General features: G+C 36.9%; 1 protein-coding gene across 11 annotated transcripts in view; it reads right to left on the reverse strand.

Moving 5' to 3' along the window:
* Positions 1 to 1,900: 1,900 nt before the first annotated feature.
* Positions 1,901 to 17,233, reverse strand: part of LOC111158949 (fragile X mental retardation 1) — a 37,622-nt gene continuing 22,289 nt past the window's right edge. Inside the window, exons 10-17 of one of the 11 annotated variants that reach the window (XM_022521297.1) lie at positions 15,509 to 15,618; positions 14,486 to 14,620; positions 13,911 to 13,973; positions 11,515 to 11,601; positions 8,803 to 8,998; positions 7,070 to 7,252; positions 6,509 to 6,591; positions 1,901 to 4,301 (exon numbers count right to left, since the gene is read on the reverse strand). In XM_022521297.1, the coding sequence (XP_022377005.1) occupies positions 4,191 to 4,301; positions 6,509 to 6,591; positions 7,070 to 7,252; positions 8,803 to 8,998; positions 11,515 to 11,601; positions 13,911 to 13,973; positions 14,486 to 14,620; positions 15,509 to 15,618 (968 nt within the window). In that variant the 3' untranslated portion in view covers positions 1,901 to 4,190. Of the gene's footprint in view, positions 4,353 to 6,508; positions 6,592 to 7,069; positions 7,253 to 8,802; positions 8,999 to 11,514; positions 11,602 to 13,910; positions 13,974 to 14,485; positions 14,621 to 15,508; positions 15,619 to 17,233 lie in introns of all 11 variants that reach the window. The other 10 variants (XM_022521294.1, XM_022521301.1, XM_022521299.1 and 7 more) reach the window with 10 other exon arrangements.

Consider the following 17,233-nt stretch of genomic DNA (forward strand, 5'->3'; position numbering starts at 1 on the left):
CACTCAGTCTTCCAATTTTCAACCTACCCCTGTAATCAAATCTATGGTATACACAAATTGGTGGGAAAACCTTTAAGCACTCAATTTTGAAATTTAGTCTTTAATCATTTAGCAAGTGCAACTTGCAGAGTTTTAATGCCTTTCCCACGAACATAAGACTCCTTCGCACTAGATTACAGGGGTAGGTTGAAAATTGGAGAAATTTTTTTACCATTTCTTTCTGAGAACTTGCCATGAAGAAATGGGAAAAAAATTTCTTTTTAAAAACAGATTTATTGGGACGCCTGGGTAGCTCAGTGGGTTAATCCGCTGCCTTCGGCTCAGGTCACGATCCCAGGGTCCTGGGATCGAGTCCCACATCAGGCTCCTTGCTTGGCAGGGAGCCTGCTTCTCTCTCTGTCTCTGCCTGCTTGTGTGTACTCTCGCTGACAAAGAAATAAATAAAATCTTAAAAAAAATAAAAAATTAAAAAAAATAGCTTGAGAGAGAGAACGAGCAAGAGGGGCAGAGGAAGAGAGAATCTCAAGCAGACTCCGAGTGCTGAGCGTGACGCGGGGCTCAATCTCACAACCCTGAGACTACCACCTGAGCAGAAACCAAGAGTCAGATGCTTCTGGGTGACGGTGCCACCCAGGCGCTGCAGAAAGAAAATTTTAAAAAATAAACATACAGTGGAAAAGATGCTCAAGATTTAAGTAATGGTACCTGTGGGGTACCTGAGTGTCTCAGTCGGTGAAGTGGCTGCCTTCAACTCAGGTCATGATCCCAGGGGGGATCGAGCCCGGCATCAGGCTCCCTGCTCAATGGGGAGCCTGTATCTCCCCCTCCTCCCCATGCTCATACTATCTCTTTCAAATAAATAAACTCTGAGAATAAATAAGTACTGGTACCTGTTAAGCTTTTTGAGCGATAAAGATCAGCATCTGCTAATGGCTATTTCAGAGTAACTGGTTATCTGAGGCATCAGAAGGTCATGAAGGAAAGATGCTATTTATGGCCACGAGACAAATGGACTCAACAGGGATCAAATCAGTACACTGACTCCACTAGTCCTAAGCACTAGGAGCTCTAAGATCATGATCAGATGGGAGAAAGGCCTCTGAGTAAGCCAAATTGAGTGTCAAGGCGGATGTTGCCAACAGGCTTTTCATACGTAGCACTGAAGACCACTGTGAAACCAGGAAAACCCAACCAAATTACTCGTAGATTGGTTTTAACCTACCACATCTAATGGACTGTGTTCAGCTCTTCTGGCCCTGGAAATGTTCAGAACGAGGCAGAAGGCAGAACAAGGTAGCAGAAAACCAGGTAAGTAGGAGAATGAAAACCCAGAAAGGCAGAAAACGAAGATGGAGTTTTCAGAGGGGGAACCGGGGAGAGGAGAGGCAGGCCATCAATATAGAAGAGACTGTCCTGCATCCTTAAATCATTTTGGATGCTAACACAGAGAACTCTGACTCGATCTCCTCTCCACTTTTAACCTTTTATCTCAGCTGTGCCCGAGTTCCTTGAAGTGACTACAACAGCCATTTCAGGCACCTTCTACCTACAAACCCATCATTTATTTTATTATGGTTTTCTTTTTTAAACTACACAGACACATTTAGTACTTTCAAATGGCAGGGTTTATTCATGTGTGCACAGACAGGAGTATGTGTTCAATATGGTTTGGTGGCACCTATGAAATTAATGTGTTGAAATATTATGACTGGGAATACGGAGAAGCATTTTCTAGTGGTTACGTTTTTGCCTTTTAAGGGCATGTAAAACATTATTTGCAAGGCTTATATGCCCTGAATGATAAATAACTCCCCCCGCAGATACTGCTAATATTTGTTATATTTAGAAATTTAAGACCAGGAGCAAACATCTGTCAGACTAATTTTTTGCTTTTTCATAAGTGCAACTTTTTAATAAAAATTTACATCTAGATAAACAATCTTCAGATTTTTGAAACTTTAATAAGATTTTAAAAACATGACTTAGAACTGAAAAACATACACGTTTAGCACACAAATATTGTAATACGAATCAACTCCAACTCCATTTGAAAACATGTGAATCAAATTACAGTTTTAGAAGTTAGTAATTCACATTTAAGCAAGTTAGCGCCTTGCTGAATTCAGCCTTTGTAAAAAAAAGAGACTTAGTGCATATTGTAATGGCACAATGTGCTTTTGTACCATTTTGTTGATTTTTTTTCCACCTTATTAAACAAGATCAAGTTCTTGAAAGTTGGTAGATAACAGCTAACTTCCTAAGACATGTGAAACTTCCAGTGGTAACAGTTACATTTTGTAACAGAACACTTTCTATAGATTTCTTTTCCTATCTTAAAATTTTAAAAGCAATCATTTGTAAGGATTGCATCAACATCAATTTAGCAGAGGAAGATCAAACTTTATTGAAACTGCTTGCATACAAAATATATTGCACTATAACCAAACAAATGTCAACATAAAATCCAATCTGTTGTCGCTAATATGTACAGAGAATATTGCCCAAGAGCAGTTACATTACAAGGTCATTCTACCTTGGTTAATTATCTACAGTATTTTAAACCAAACAGCTTACAGATGATGTGTGCAAGGTACCAATTTCTGTTTTCAAATACTATACATTCCCAGAATAAATAACTAAAAATCAACATTAATGTTTGGCAATACTTTTAAAAGACTTTTTAATATTCTTGAAATCATGTGCAGTTTGTTGCCATTTTTATATGCTTATTTGTATGCAAGGAAAAGTAACTGTAAAATGAAAAATTCAAAGAAACAAACTCACAAAATACATCAGAGGCAGAACTTCGGTTCACACGGCTCTGTACAGACTCAGTGGTACCCCTACTTGGAGTTATTCTTTAAGAAAAATATAATATCTGAAGAGTGAAGGTCCTTCACATATTTTTCCTCAGTAAATTTCATTCATAAAAAAGACTCAAAAACAGAACCAAAACCCAACACATCAAAAAAAAAAAAAACTAAAGAAAAGAAGTATTTGTTAACCAATTCTAGTCTGCTTTCCAATTCCACTTATACATTAGAGCTCATATTTCAAGGCTTACATTTAACCTGCTTCCAATGTTTTTTTAGACAAAGTACCTGTACTTCACAGGATTATTATGCACACATGAAAATGACCTTTCTATCTCCCCCAAATAACCTTGAAATTAAAATATGAAAAGCTTCACAAAACTTGGGGAGGACAAAATAAAAAAAAGGCTCTAAGTTAAAATTGGTCATCAGGCCAAAGAGCAGGCATATCCTACTAACTTTCGACCAGGAAGATTTGTTCCTAGCTGAAAACATTTTATTTTAGCCTCTCTCAAATGAAAAGATAGTTATTTCTTCTCCTGTCTATACAGAAAAATTACACATCCCTCTCAGTAACACTATTTGTCAAACTTCAGTGCAACAAAACAAAAACAAAAACAAGTTCTATTCTTTATACTGCCTAACCTGATGTTTCTGTACGGAAAAAAAATATGGAAAGCATGCATTCTTCTATAAAGTACTAATGTTTGACAGGGTTTGCTACATCTTTAACATTTAGTGTTTCCAACTTATCTTCCCTGAACTCTGCATCCAAATATAATATTCCTACCTGCCAAGATATAAAAAAGGCACAGATCATACAACTTTTTTTTTTTTTTTTTTTTTTTTTTGCTAATGAAAATGACAAACGTCACATCACACACATCTCAGGGTCCACTAAAATACTGGAAAAGTGGACCAAACATAAACTGACACAGGACATGAAATGACATAGTATTTCATGGACTTCTATAGGAGATTGAAAACAGAACTGTAATATGATTACTAAAAATGCTATTTATTCAGAAAAACTGAAATGTACCGGCAAGTTATCACCCGATGCAGGAAAATGGTCCAAATTAACAAAAAATATCACTGCTCAGTACTTTAAAAAATAAACCAAACTAAAATCCTGCCCTGAAGTGCTAATGTATACTTAAAAGCAATGTTTCAAAATTTCAACGTATCTTTTTGTGCAAATTTGACAATTGTTGCTTATGGCCAATACCAAAAAAATAAAATTCATAACAGAATTTGTATTCATTTCATGCCCTGTGCCATCTTGCCTACTATTTGTCTTTGGCCTAACAAAGTTTTCTAATATGGAATAAGAGTTATGGAAATGGTTTAGGAAATATAACTTCAGAATTATGCAGTTTAGGGTACTCCGTTCACAAGTGGTTGCTGACCATCCACGTTGTCTGGCTTTTCCTTCTTCTGGTTACGATCTTTACCCGTGCGCAGCCGATTACCTTCACTGGAGGTATTCTGTAATGTTTTAGTGTGGACACTCCTTTCATTATTGCAGTCAACTCTGATCTAAAACAAGTTATAGTTGTTATATACACAGACCATATCCTATTGTAATCTGTAATTGGCCTGACAAGAAATTTAAGCCTAAGTGTAAGTTCCACATGGTAAAAGGGGAAATGGGAGTGAGAATAGAGAAAGTGCAAGAAATTAAAGTTAGGAAGGATTTTTTATTTATTTTATGATTTTTAAAACACTCTTCTTCTTTAACTGGAACATACTGGTCATCTCACTGCGTCCAAACTTAGATAAAAACTCACAATCCTACCGTGTCTTCTTCTAAGCAGAATAAAATAGTGAGAAACAAAATAGTTAAAATTAATTACTATTACTAATTATGAGATAACATATAACTATAATACTAGAGTTCAAAAGAATGGGTTATTCTTAAAGACTGTGAAACCCACGAGGGACCCAGATTGATGCCTTCCTATTCCCCTTTACCAGGATAAGAACTCAACTTGCTTATTAAGTAACTAGCCTTTAGTTTACACCAGAATTATCTATCATAGGTAAGATTAACCTCTCTATACTAAGGCTCCCACTGTCTTAGAGTAGAAAAATTTGAGCCTTGCTTTCTTATAGCTTGTATTTTCAGTAAGGCAAGTCAGATAATCATAAGACTTGAACTCTGAAGAATAATAATGATACAGGGAAATTCGACAACACTAATGTGTGAAAGGACTGGAATGCCAAGACATGTGTAAAGATGAATGCAATTCAGAAAACAGTATCCTAAGATTTATGAAATAGTTTAAGTGCCAACACGGAACACTTAAAACACTGCTAACAATTCCAGATGCTGTATAAAAGAAGATAATATTGACCAATGGGCTTAAAACAACTACAACTATTGATCTGCTTGAAATACAAATGCTACATAGATCTCAAAATGGATTGCTCTAATTTCAAAGTGCGTTCAAGTGCTGGGTCTCAGTGTGCATTCTAAATGTCCATCAAAGGCTTAGGGCTTTGACTTGGATCTATTCTCCTACATGGAAAACACAAACCTTTTTATTCTCTGTCCCATTTTAATTATAAATACAATTATGAATATGCACCCTTTTAACCAATATGATCAGGCTGCCAAATTCCTGGAACATGTCACTTTAAGCAGAGAATTAAAAGGCCAGCAGATAAAGGCCTTCTATCTCTGCAAAATACATGTACGTACATCATTTCCTCATCTCTTTACCTAGATCTAAGGTCTTTTCTATTCCTTAAGAACCTGCCAACAGTTAACACCTATTTACAACTACCAGGAATCCTATGGAATATTCTGTCATGAAATTTGTGCTCTTGAAAAGCATCTCACTAATCTTGAATGTTGGTCCTAAACCGATCCATAGTCAATAAGGAACCCTAACTACTTGGATTAAGAATTTAAGAAGCAGAGGAGAATACGGGTTCTGGGAATCATATACCAGAGTTCAAATATCATTCCACCATATGATCATTATGTGACTGTGGACAAAGGACTGAATCTTTCTAAAAGCTTCAGTTTACTCACCTAAAGAATAAAAAATAAACCTACTTACCTCAGGGGGCTGCTGAAAGAGTAAATAAGGTAACACACACACACACAAAGCACTTAGCAATGGTGTCTGACATGCTCAGGAGTAATTTTAAAGTTAACAATGGATTCAGCATAGGTGATGGCCAACTGAAAAGGGATCTCAGAATAGAGGCTGGTTATAAACCAACAGCTAGCTGATTCGCACGTACTAGCTGAGAGCACCAGCAGCCCTGTCTACCACAATTACTACCTATGAGACAGACACCTCCTTTTCCTTACTCAAAGAGATCACCCTATCCCTGCAACTCAGGGGAAGTGGGGTCCACAGGGTTACTCAGGTCTCTCAGTACATTCCGGGATATCCCTTTCCTTGGGGGAATTGCAGGGAACCACCAATGTGGCATTCAAGTCCTAATAGACTGTCAAAGTCTTCACAAATGCTTAAGACTGCATAGTCTCTAGAGAAATTTTCTTGGTATATTTGTCACAAAGAACGAAGACTGCCCACAATTATAATGCCGAAAGGAAAACATGTCACATGTATCAATTCCGCAACTTTTCAACATGTTTAAAAATCAAGTAAAATAAACTTGTAAGTCTCAAACTACAGTAATTCAAATAATTTAGATGTAAAGAGGCACCAGTTTACCTGGAGGGATCCATCTGCTGTTCTTCCTTTAGCCTCTCTTGGATTACGTGGGCGATTATCTGTTCGGGAGTGATCGTCGTTTCCTACAGGGTCAATTTTAAAAGGTTCAACAGTTAACTGATTCTGATGTGCTTATTAGAAGTTCTTTATTCCTACACTCTCAATTTATTTAGACCACAGAATCCAAAACATAATCAACAATCTAGTGATTCCAGTTACATAATGCTTAGAAATCTAGCATGCAACTAAGAAGCAGAAAATATTTCAAAGGCATTACAATTCTGCATCAACCATGTCGCAGGTCAACCTGAGCTAATGTTCGCATTATGTGCAGAATCCCCAAAGAAGCTGAACTAGTTATCAGTGTTTATTTTTACATTCTACACAAGCCATGGGAAGGCTGACGTTCCATTGATTACTGCTGAGCCCTTCTTCTGCTGCCCAGTAGAAAACAGGAAAAATGGGGTTTTAAGTAATATATCCTTGAATCACCAAGATTTTTCACGGAACTTCGGCTGTTAAAATTCGCCTTTAATTATTAAGAAATGAACATCTCTGTACCTTTGAAGCCACCTCCACGTCCTCTTCCTCCCTGTCCTCTTCCTCCACCGCCACGTCGTCGTCCGTCTCCTCTGCGTAGAAAGTTCTCCCTCTCTTCCTCTGTTGGAGCTAATGACCAATCACTGAGTTCGTCTCTGTGGTCAGATTCTGTTTCAGAAGCATTTGATGCTTCAGAATTAGTTCCTATCGAGAGTTAAAAGTTACATACCGTTGTCCGACTTAAAAAAAAAAAAAAGTTAGGTTAACAGAAGCTTCCAGAGACGTTTCAGGGGTAATCCAATACTCTTCCCAATTTATAAACCCAAAGAGTATCATCACCTTCCATTTTGTAAAACAAATTATCTTAAATTCAAAATGAAGGGTTTCACAGTATTTGAGGTAATTTTGGTTTTAAATGTTTTTGGTTCTCGTAAAAAAAAAAAAAAAAGGTATTTTATTAGCCATCTAAGTTCAAACCTGAGTATGCCACATCATTAAACAGCTGTGCTCCTTTAAACATCTGCGCTCTCTGGAGGAAGAGTTGTCTACAACAGTTAAATGCAATACCTTGATAAATAAACCTCTATAAAGAGAGTTCCTTTTAACAAGGTTTGGCCCAGGGACAGCGGGGAATGCAGACATTTTGGTCACCTCTGAGAGGGTGGCGAAGGCCAACATGGTAACTCTCTCAGGGAAGGGTCTTCTGTGGGATCCGGGATTGAACTTAGCTGAAAGGGGATATGCTTGCCTGATGCTTGGTCCACAACCTTCCCTCCCTCTCCCACTGAAATAATTTATCATTAATAAGGGAATTATTCAGATAAGCTCATTAAGCATGAGGGGGTGGATTAATGATGTAGGGGGGATGGGAGTGGGAGAAAAGAGCTCCACGGTGAGGTGGGACTTCAACAGCAAAAAGGACAGACTGTTGGGAGCGGGGTTAGGGGTTAGGTTCAAGGTTTGCCTTAGGAGTAGGTGTCTGTCTCCCCCACTCCAGAATATCAACTCTACTACCTCTCTCTCTTCCTCTGTTGGAGCTAATGACCAATTATAGCTTCACCATTATAGCTTCTTTCCTGTGGATCTTGAAGGCTTTTCCATCTTAAAGAGTTCCTTTTTGAAATGCAAATATTTGTGAGATGGATTATACCTTATACCACCATTAGCAAGTTACATAGTAGATACACAGTTGAGCAAGAAAGACAGTAGGCACTGGCAGGTGGGGACAGTGTTCAGTGGAAGGTACTGGGAGAGAAGAAAGAAGCACGGACAGAAGAGCTGGGAAGGCAAAGAGAAACTTTGCCTACTTCTTGACTGTGCCTAGGGCTGACTTTGGCCATGACACTCAAAATCACCTTATGAGCCATAGGATGCAGAGCCCTGATTTACACAGTCCATCCAGCAAGTATGACCAGCACATGCCTGACAAAAAATGAGCCACAGTACACAAATGAAAATAATTTTGGCTATACAGTAATAAAATCAGGAAAGGCCTTAAGAAAGTCATCAACACACAAGGGCTTAAGCAGATTTATCCCCAAGTCAGAACGTGGACAGAACTCACACCTGCCCTGTAAACTCTAAGTGTTATCATCAGGTTTTAACTCTGTCTCTTGCAACACAATTTGACCCACTGTGAATCGGAAACCATGTAGTGAGAAACCGTTATAATGGGGTTCTAATGAATATTAGAGATTAGCAGCTATTAAGTCTAGGAACAGATAAAGTTACTGAGTAAAATGCTTAGTTTGTACCTGAAGTATATCCAGGACCGCGTCTGCCGTGCCCCCTATTTCTGTAAGGTCTACTACCTCGACCCATTCCTTGACCATCATCAGTCACATAGCCTTTTTCCTTATCTGTACGATTTGGTGGTGGTCTAGAACTAGCTCCAATCTGTCGCAACTGCTCATCAATTTGTAATCTCTCCAAACGCAACTGGTCTACTTCCTATTTAAAATATACAAGATAACAGTAAAAATAATTTGACATTTTACTTAATAATACCTTTCTCCTTTTCATCAGATTAAAAAATATACTGGAAATATTTCAATTTCAGTTCTAAATGTATAGTAAACACTATTACACAGAATTATCAGGAAATTGAATGGTGTCCTTAAAAAGAAAAATTACTATAGATAACAGATTATTGATGTCCATTAATTAGAGATATAACAAAAATACTCAGCATTAAAATTCTACTGAATAGAATTTAAAGTTGTTTGATTTGGCACTATTATCCAATAGAATCTGCTAAGGCACAGATATGCTAGTTGGGGACTTCTTGATGATAGGATATTGAATAAAGCAACTCTAAAATGTAGGTAAATGACATTTACGGTTTATCAAGCTAACCTGAAAAAAAATCACACACTGTAAATAATCTTAATCGAAATATATTTGCCAGCTAGTATCTTAATTTATGAAGCACTGAGTTTGGGCCATCCTCTGCTTTCAAAGAACATATATTATGGTAGGTCTTTGGATATGATTACAACATTAAGGAAAAATTATTTTCAGGGAACTGAAAATGCTCCTATTCCTTATATGGCAGGGAAGTGGGGGATACAACTATTTAAGAGCTAACCAAAAAAGTTAGATCTTAACATCATGCCTTGAAACCTCTTAAAGACTACAACTATGCTAGAACAAGTACAATGAACTGTATTAATGTTGATCAAAATATACACCTGGGGTCAATTTACAGACCCTTACACATAGTGCTTCTGATTGGTTTGATATGTTGGGTTCTGTCAAATCAAGATGAAGCCTCAATTCTAACCCCTGTCCTTCCAATCTACCCATAAAACATCTCCTTTTCTGGCTATTAGGGAACTGTATCCATAACTTTAATAGTACTGGATGTCTGAGTAAAGCAGTGGCCATCATAGGGACTGCTGACATGGACAGTCACTGGATAAGCCCCTGTTAAGCCAAGTTCTTAAAATCTTGGTTGTGGAAGCTTCTGGAAAATAAAGGGCAGATACATTTAATCTGTGCTCTGAACCAGAATTTCTGTTTTACAAAGGACTTGAGCAATGAGAGAGTGAGTAGTTTACTCCACGAGTATAGTTATAACTCATGGAATGGGTGTTATCTTGCAAAACAGAATGGTAGTCCAGGTTATCCCACTGGGGCAAAGCAGTCACCTTTTGGTGAGAGATGCCAGGCCCAATCAAGGGAAGATCTGGTGATGAAAAGAATGGCAACAGGACAGCTGCTGATAACCAAAAAAGATATTCAATTGTGAAGAATAAATAAAAAGATCTAAAAAAGAACATTAGTCAAAAGAACAAGGGATTGATTACAATGCAACCCTAACTCTCCAGGTCATCGTAATTATTTAAGCTAAGAATATGAAAAAAAAAACCACACACACACAGAACAGATTACAAATAAAATACACACTTTAAAACAAAAATAAATAAGCAAACTAACGGGGTATCCTACCCATGCAAACCTTGCTGGATGAAACCTTCCCATTTTCAATTATTAACTGACCACAATAAGATGAATGAAATGCCTAACTACTGTACATTTTCCCCCTTATGTGCATCCAAAAATTGTTTCTTTCTTTCAAGAAATCAGTAAAAACATTCTTAAGATAGGATCATAAATAAAACAGAAAGCTAGATTATTTTGAAAATCCTATTTAGTACTAGTCACTTGTAATTTTGATGCATATGAATATAAAGAAGAAATTATAAAAGTGACATGGGTAAGATTTTATTTCATTGACTTATACAATATCTTGGCTAAAAGAAATTTTTAAAAGCATCCAGTATAGGAGAAGTGACTTGCCTAAAGTCACATAAGCTAGTTCATGGTAGGACAGAGACTAGAAGCAAATCACTAGACTGCCAATCCAGTGCTCTTTCCACTATACCTCGTAGCTTCCCAGGTCCTGATTTCCAGTTTGCAATCTAGAGAAAGTATAACTGTACAAATACTAACTAAAAAGAGCATCTACAAGACACGAGCTGTTTATATTTTGTATAACAGAGTGTAGAGAAAAATACAAAGGATAAACATTTAAACAGAGGACTTCATGAAACACTGGGATTTCCTTAATAAATAACATAAAAGGGACAAACAAAGGCAAGTGTTAACAGACAAAATCTGGCCTGGAAAAAACTCAGAGGCTAGAAAGGATCAACTGGATGAAAAGGCTATGTACAAGAGTACCTACATTGAGTGTTAAGGGTTTAACAGAAAAATAATGGGAAATGGGATTTATTGAGAACTGGGATATTGGTCCTTAAATTTATAATGATAGAAAATGGACTTGAGTTTTCAAAAGAAATATAATAAGCAAAACAGAGTGAATATTTGCTCTATTACCTTTTAGAGGTCATTCATTATAATGTACAGGCTAGAATGAAACTTCACTGCTGAAAAGACTGACTCCTGGAGTTTTTATATTTTAGTACAAAAGGATTAGAAGTTAAAGTTCTTCTTGCTCTCACCTTTAAATAGTTCAGGTGATAATCCAGAAGAACAGTGGCATTAGCAATGCTGTCCTTTGTTCCCACAAAAACAAATGGTACCATACCCTGAAAAATAAACGGCAACAATAATCCTATAAAATTAATAATGGATTAATCTGACAAAAATGCAAATAATAACTAAATCCCTAGCACAGGGCCTGACAAACAGTAGGTACACAAATGTTTGTTGAAAATATAAATCAATACATGGAAACAAAAGTAGTTGGCATATTATACACATCTACTGTGAATAATGACACATCAATACAGCAACCCCTTGAGTGTACCAGATTATTATGTTTTAAATGCTACTATTAAATGTTGGCAAAATCACAAATTATGTAATTCAAAATTATACAAGCTCTGACATGAGATGCATAAACAAAACGAATACTTTAAAGTACTCTAATTCATACACTACAGGTTTTATCTGGATCAAATTCTTTACAGAGAAATTCAAAGTTAAATACTAGGGCACAAAAGTAAAACTAAATCCATTTTGCTAACCAAGTCAAGAGAGTACAAACAAAAACACAAACAAGAAGAATTAGGGTAAATCCCCTGCACTAATTATTCTGTGCAGGGGATTGAGGGTAAGAGGCAGATCCATGAGCACAAAATTGAACATTTCAATAATGTACTCTAAAAATTGTAAAAGGCTGAATCATAAGGAAAGTTTGATCTTTTCTCTATGGTACTACTTTAATATAAAGACAGATTTTCAAAAAGGAGTATACAAAAAAACTTATACTTCTAGCCCATCAGTACAAATGAGGGAAAAAAAAGTTCTAAAGAAGCCAAGGTGTTGTGCAAACTTAATAGCTGGCAATTAGGACATTCAAAATCGAGAATACTTCAATATTTTACTACTGGAGAAATACACATGGTTATTGATATTCACACACGTGACCACAGATGACCATATGGTGGCTTTGATGAGGACATAATTTTCTAGCCGAAGTTTCTAGGTGTGAAAAATCAAGAAGCTGTCTCTTTAGCAAGCATCACCTCTTTTATATAAAAAGAGCATTCATCTGATAGGTGTGGTTACTGCTGGGCTGCTTAAATGTATGTGGGGCTGGAATAGTTTTTTTTTTTTTTTCTTTTCCCTTCCACATTAACATGGCTGTTGATGTGGGAGGGGAAAAAAAAAAAAAAACCAAACCTGAACAATTAGGAATTAATGCTTGTAAAATGACCTTTATCTGGTAGGCAAGGCACTGCTTCCCAGTAGCAATGACCAGCTGAAGAGTCAGGTGCCACTGAAAACCCATGGGCTTCGTATGGATTTTTTTGCACTGAATAATATATGAACTATGGAAATGATCAGGCCTATGCATCAGATCTCCTTTTCTCAAAAACATTTTTGACTGTTTTTTCCCCAACTGATGTTGTTACAAAGCAGTTAAACCTTATCATTTTCCAAAATGTCGTATGATGAAATGTTACACTCTTCCCTCTAGATCACGTATGTCCAAAATAAACTTTAAAACCCTATGTTACAGGTTTAGTCTGATCACTTTGGAGCAAATAGTTTTAAAACATTTTCTTCTTCCCCATGTCCAAACTGTTTTTGTACCCAAATCTCACTCTAATTTGAGCACATCACTAGGGAACTAGAATAGTCAAATGAAGAAGGGCCAAGAGCACAACAGCGGCCTTCAATATGGATGCAAGGAGAAAGGGATTCCTTGCCTGGGCTAAGAAATGAGTTGCCCAGCAGAGAGGAATATCCCATCCACTTGTGGTTATATTTCTCTTTATAAAATGACAGTTCTTGCTTTTAGTCTCTGGTGAGCCATGACATTTTTCCCATAAATAGTTCTCACGGGCCAGGTAGGGGGCCCTGCACCCTCAAAGAACTCATGTTGTGGCCGAAGAGATTAACATGTGAATGTCTATGTAGGAAGTGCTACTGAGAGGGATGAGCACACTGGAACACAGAAGGGGGAAAGGCCCTTGGGCCAGTCAGGGGGAGGAGACCTGTGGCAAGTACACAAGGAAAGCTGCACAAGGAGTAAGGTCAAAGCAAATTGGGAAGCTGGAGGGTAAAGAGCACTCTGGTGAAGGATACATATGCATACAGAGGCAATAGTGTTCAGAGAACTCTAAGTACTTCAGTATGGTTCAAGCCACTCTGGAAGGCAAAGGAGGGGAATGATAAGAGGTGACACTGGACAGGTGAGCATCAAAGAAAGGCCTGATAAGCAACAGGAAGGAACTTGAGCTTTCTCCCCAGGGCAATGGATAAACATACCCCAAAACACTCCTCCACCATCCCCCAACCCTGCTGATCATTTGTAGTCTTTCTTAACAAGGGGAATAAACATTAAAATATAAAATTAAAATGTATTTTTCAAGGAATGTTTTCCTACCTGCCAAGCCTTGAGTTCAGGTTTCTGGGATTCCCCTGCTACAATTGATGAAACCACTAACACCTAAAGCAGTATAAGGAATGCAAGTGATGTCATTAACTATAACAAATGATACACAGAAGCCTGAACGCAGGACTTTCACTGTAGGACTTCTAAACCCATTTCTAAATAGTTAGGTTAGTTCAAATATTGAAAACCAGTTTCTAAAATATGATTCTAAGTAGTAACTAAATGTATCTAACAGAAGGTACATTTTGAGCTACCACAACCTGCAAAATTTCAAGAAACAGCATGAAAAAATGAAAGACCACCCTCAAAAGAAAAAAATGTGATCATTAATTGTAACCCCATATTTTATGTTTATACCATCATATTTGTCACTGTGAGTAAACTGAGAAGTAGGTATCACTTTGGTTTGTAACCTCATAAGATGGCAATCAGATTTCAAAAAAAAAAAAAAAAAATACATGAGTAGTCTATAAGCCTAACCAGAGAAAACACCCAAAACACCAACTGTGACATCTGGGTCAAAGAAATTCCTTTTAATATAATTCAAAGTGACAAATATTTCTTACCCTCTGGACTTTTGTACTGTTAGGTTGAGAAAAATGAGTACTGTTTTCCTTTATATCTATATGCTTTTTTTCTTCTGGGGGAGTAAGTCCAACCCTTGAGTTACTGGAAGGTAGGGAATTTGGTGGCATGATTTCCTTGGTAAAAAACAAAACAAAAGGGAAAAGAACCAATTTAAAAGACTGTATTTAGCCCCATTTTTATATCAATGATCATATTTTAAGAATATAAGTTATTATAAACATTTTTGGCAGAAAGAATTAGAGAATGCAAATATTATGCAGTAAAACCCCCAAAACATCAAACATCAGCTAAAAGACCTTTCACAAAAGGAAAGACTAGATAATATGTGAAAATATGGCAAAATTTGACCTTTATCTGGTAGGCAAGGCACTGCTTCCCAGTAGCAATGACCAGCTGAAGAGTCAAGTGCCACTGAAAACCCATGGGCTTCGTATGGATTTTTTTGCACTGAATAATATGAATTTGGGGGGATTTTATTTTAAACAGTATCGTTGTACAGAAAAGCATACCCTTACCTCCCACAACCCACATAAATACTTTAAAGGTTGCTACCAAAAACCATATATTCATGAAGATGAAAGTGAGGGTTATAAAATTTAATGACTGGGAAGAGATTATTGTGCCCAGATAAAAACGTAAAGAACAGAAAATAAACATACATACACACAAACTAAAAAAGAAAAAGGATAAAAGCCAGAAAACCTGATTAGTGTCCCAACTTGGTCTCTGTCAGCAACATCAAAGTTATATTTGAAAAGTGCCTTATACTCTTTTTAGAATTTATGACCATCCGTTTAAAAGACTGAGAAAGATTTGAAGGCATTCAAGTGACTAGTCCCAAGTCACTCTCCAGCTACAACAATGACTAGCATGACTGTCAGAATTTTGGTATTCCTAGCATGTGCATACTATACTATAGAAGCCTCTAAATTAACACATTGAAAAAAAAACAGTAAGAAACTTTTATCAGACAAACCAGGAACACATGCACTATAACATACCTCTTCTTGTGGAACACTTTTCTCATTTTCAGCTTCAATTCTCACCCTCACAACTCCCGACTTGTCCACAATTTCCTGAATCAGTTTTCCATTTTTTCCTATTACTTTGCCTAAGAAATGAGTAATTCATGTTTGGTTTTAAAAACATATATCTCAAACCAGTAAGCGTACCCCACTCTAAACTATCACATAAAATGTAAGATTTCAAAACCAAAACAGAAACTCTTTTCAAAAAGACAGAGTTAAACAGGCTTTCTGTTTATTAGATTGTCTGTCACTGTTTAAACTACTTTGGTCAAGTATCAGAGGTATTTAAATCTCATGAATTGATGGGATAATTTTGAATTTTTTTTTTAAGATTTTATTTATTTATTTGACAGACAGAGATCACAAGTAGGCAGAGAAGCAGACAGATAGAGAGAGGAGGAAGCAGGCTCCCTGCAGAGCACAGAGCCCAATGTGGGGCTCGATCCCAGGACACTAGGACCATGACCTGAGCCAAAGGCAGAGGCTTTAACCCACTGAGCCACCCAGGTGCCCCTAATTTTGAATTTTTAAGGAAGTTTGAAGATAGGCTCTTATTTTGCCTAAAAGGGTCTACTTGAAACTTGCTGGTACAGTGGTATATATCACTCTTTCTGAAAAGTTCTATGAAAAGAAATAAGGGAAAGGACAGATAATAGAAAATACATTTGCTTATTCATTTGGCAATTTTAGTTCTGTCTGTACCTGATTTAAATCTGCTTCTTTGCCCATGACAAATATTTTTAGAATTTTGTATGTCACATTTATAAAAGATACTCCAAGTTTAAAAGGGACTTAGGCAGCTGTACATACATCTAAAAGAAGTACACATTTTCCAGGCCAATGTGTTAACATAATATTACTCCTGTGTATCACTCATAGATTGTATCAGTATATTAAAAGGTGAAGTGTGACTTCTTAATCTTTTATTAGCCACAAAATAAAAGATTAAGAAATCACATTTTATTAAGATAACTCAAAACTACAATGAAAAACTCAAAACTACAGTTCAAGATTAACTATTATTCAATACCATCTGTTAAAACTCCAAAGACTTTGAATACTGGTAATAAATAGGCAATCTTCCCCTCATTTTAGAAAACTCAGTCATACCCTTTAACTGGGAAATGACTGCTTTCATAGCCATCATAATCCATTAGTGTAAAGCAAGACCCTGCAAATAAAAGAACTATTGGTTCCAGAAGTCCACATGTGAATTACATCGGCTTCTGAGTGCCTTCCCAAGGTACCTAAAAAGCACCCTTATACCGGCCAAGACCATCATGTGCTTGTCCCAGTATCTCCTCTAAGGCAGGGATGGGGAAAAATCTGGAAGCCAAAATTTGCTTTTGAGTCAATGCTACAGAAGAAACCAGGGAAAGCGTCACAACAGGAACTTGTGGTTCTTCTCATCAGCATTACCCCGGCACTCCAGCCACGTCAGACAGCCTCATTCGCCCTTATAACCTTTTCTGAACTGCTAAGTGGTCAGGGAACAGAATGGACATTAAATCAGGACTCCTGATATAGGCAGGGCCTTTTGTCAATTATTTCTGCTACTCCTGTCTTCAAATGAAGAGAGGTTTTTACACGGTGTTGTCCCACAGTTTGTTTTTAATCTATAACACTTACATTTTCATGAATTAATGTGATTTTAAAAAAGGTCTCAATGAGTCAGGAAAAAGAAAATTGAGCTTGGCA

Source organism: Enhydra lutris, unplaced genomic scaffold (genome assembly GCF_002288905.1).
Source record: "Enhydra lutris kenyoni isolate GAN:26980312 unplaced genomic scaffold, ASM228890v2 scaffoldscaffold65, whole genome shotgun sequence".
NCBI classification, from domain to species: Eukaryota; Metazoa; Chordata; class Mammalia; order Carnivora; family Mustelidae; genus Enhydra; species Enhydra lutris.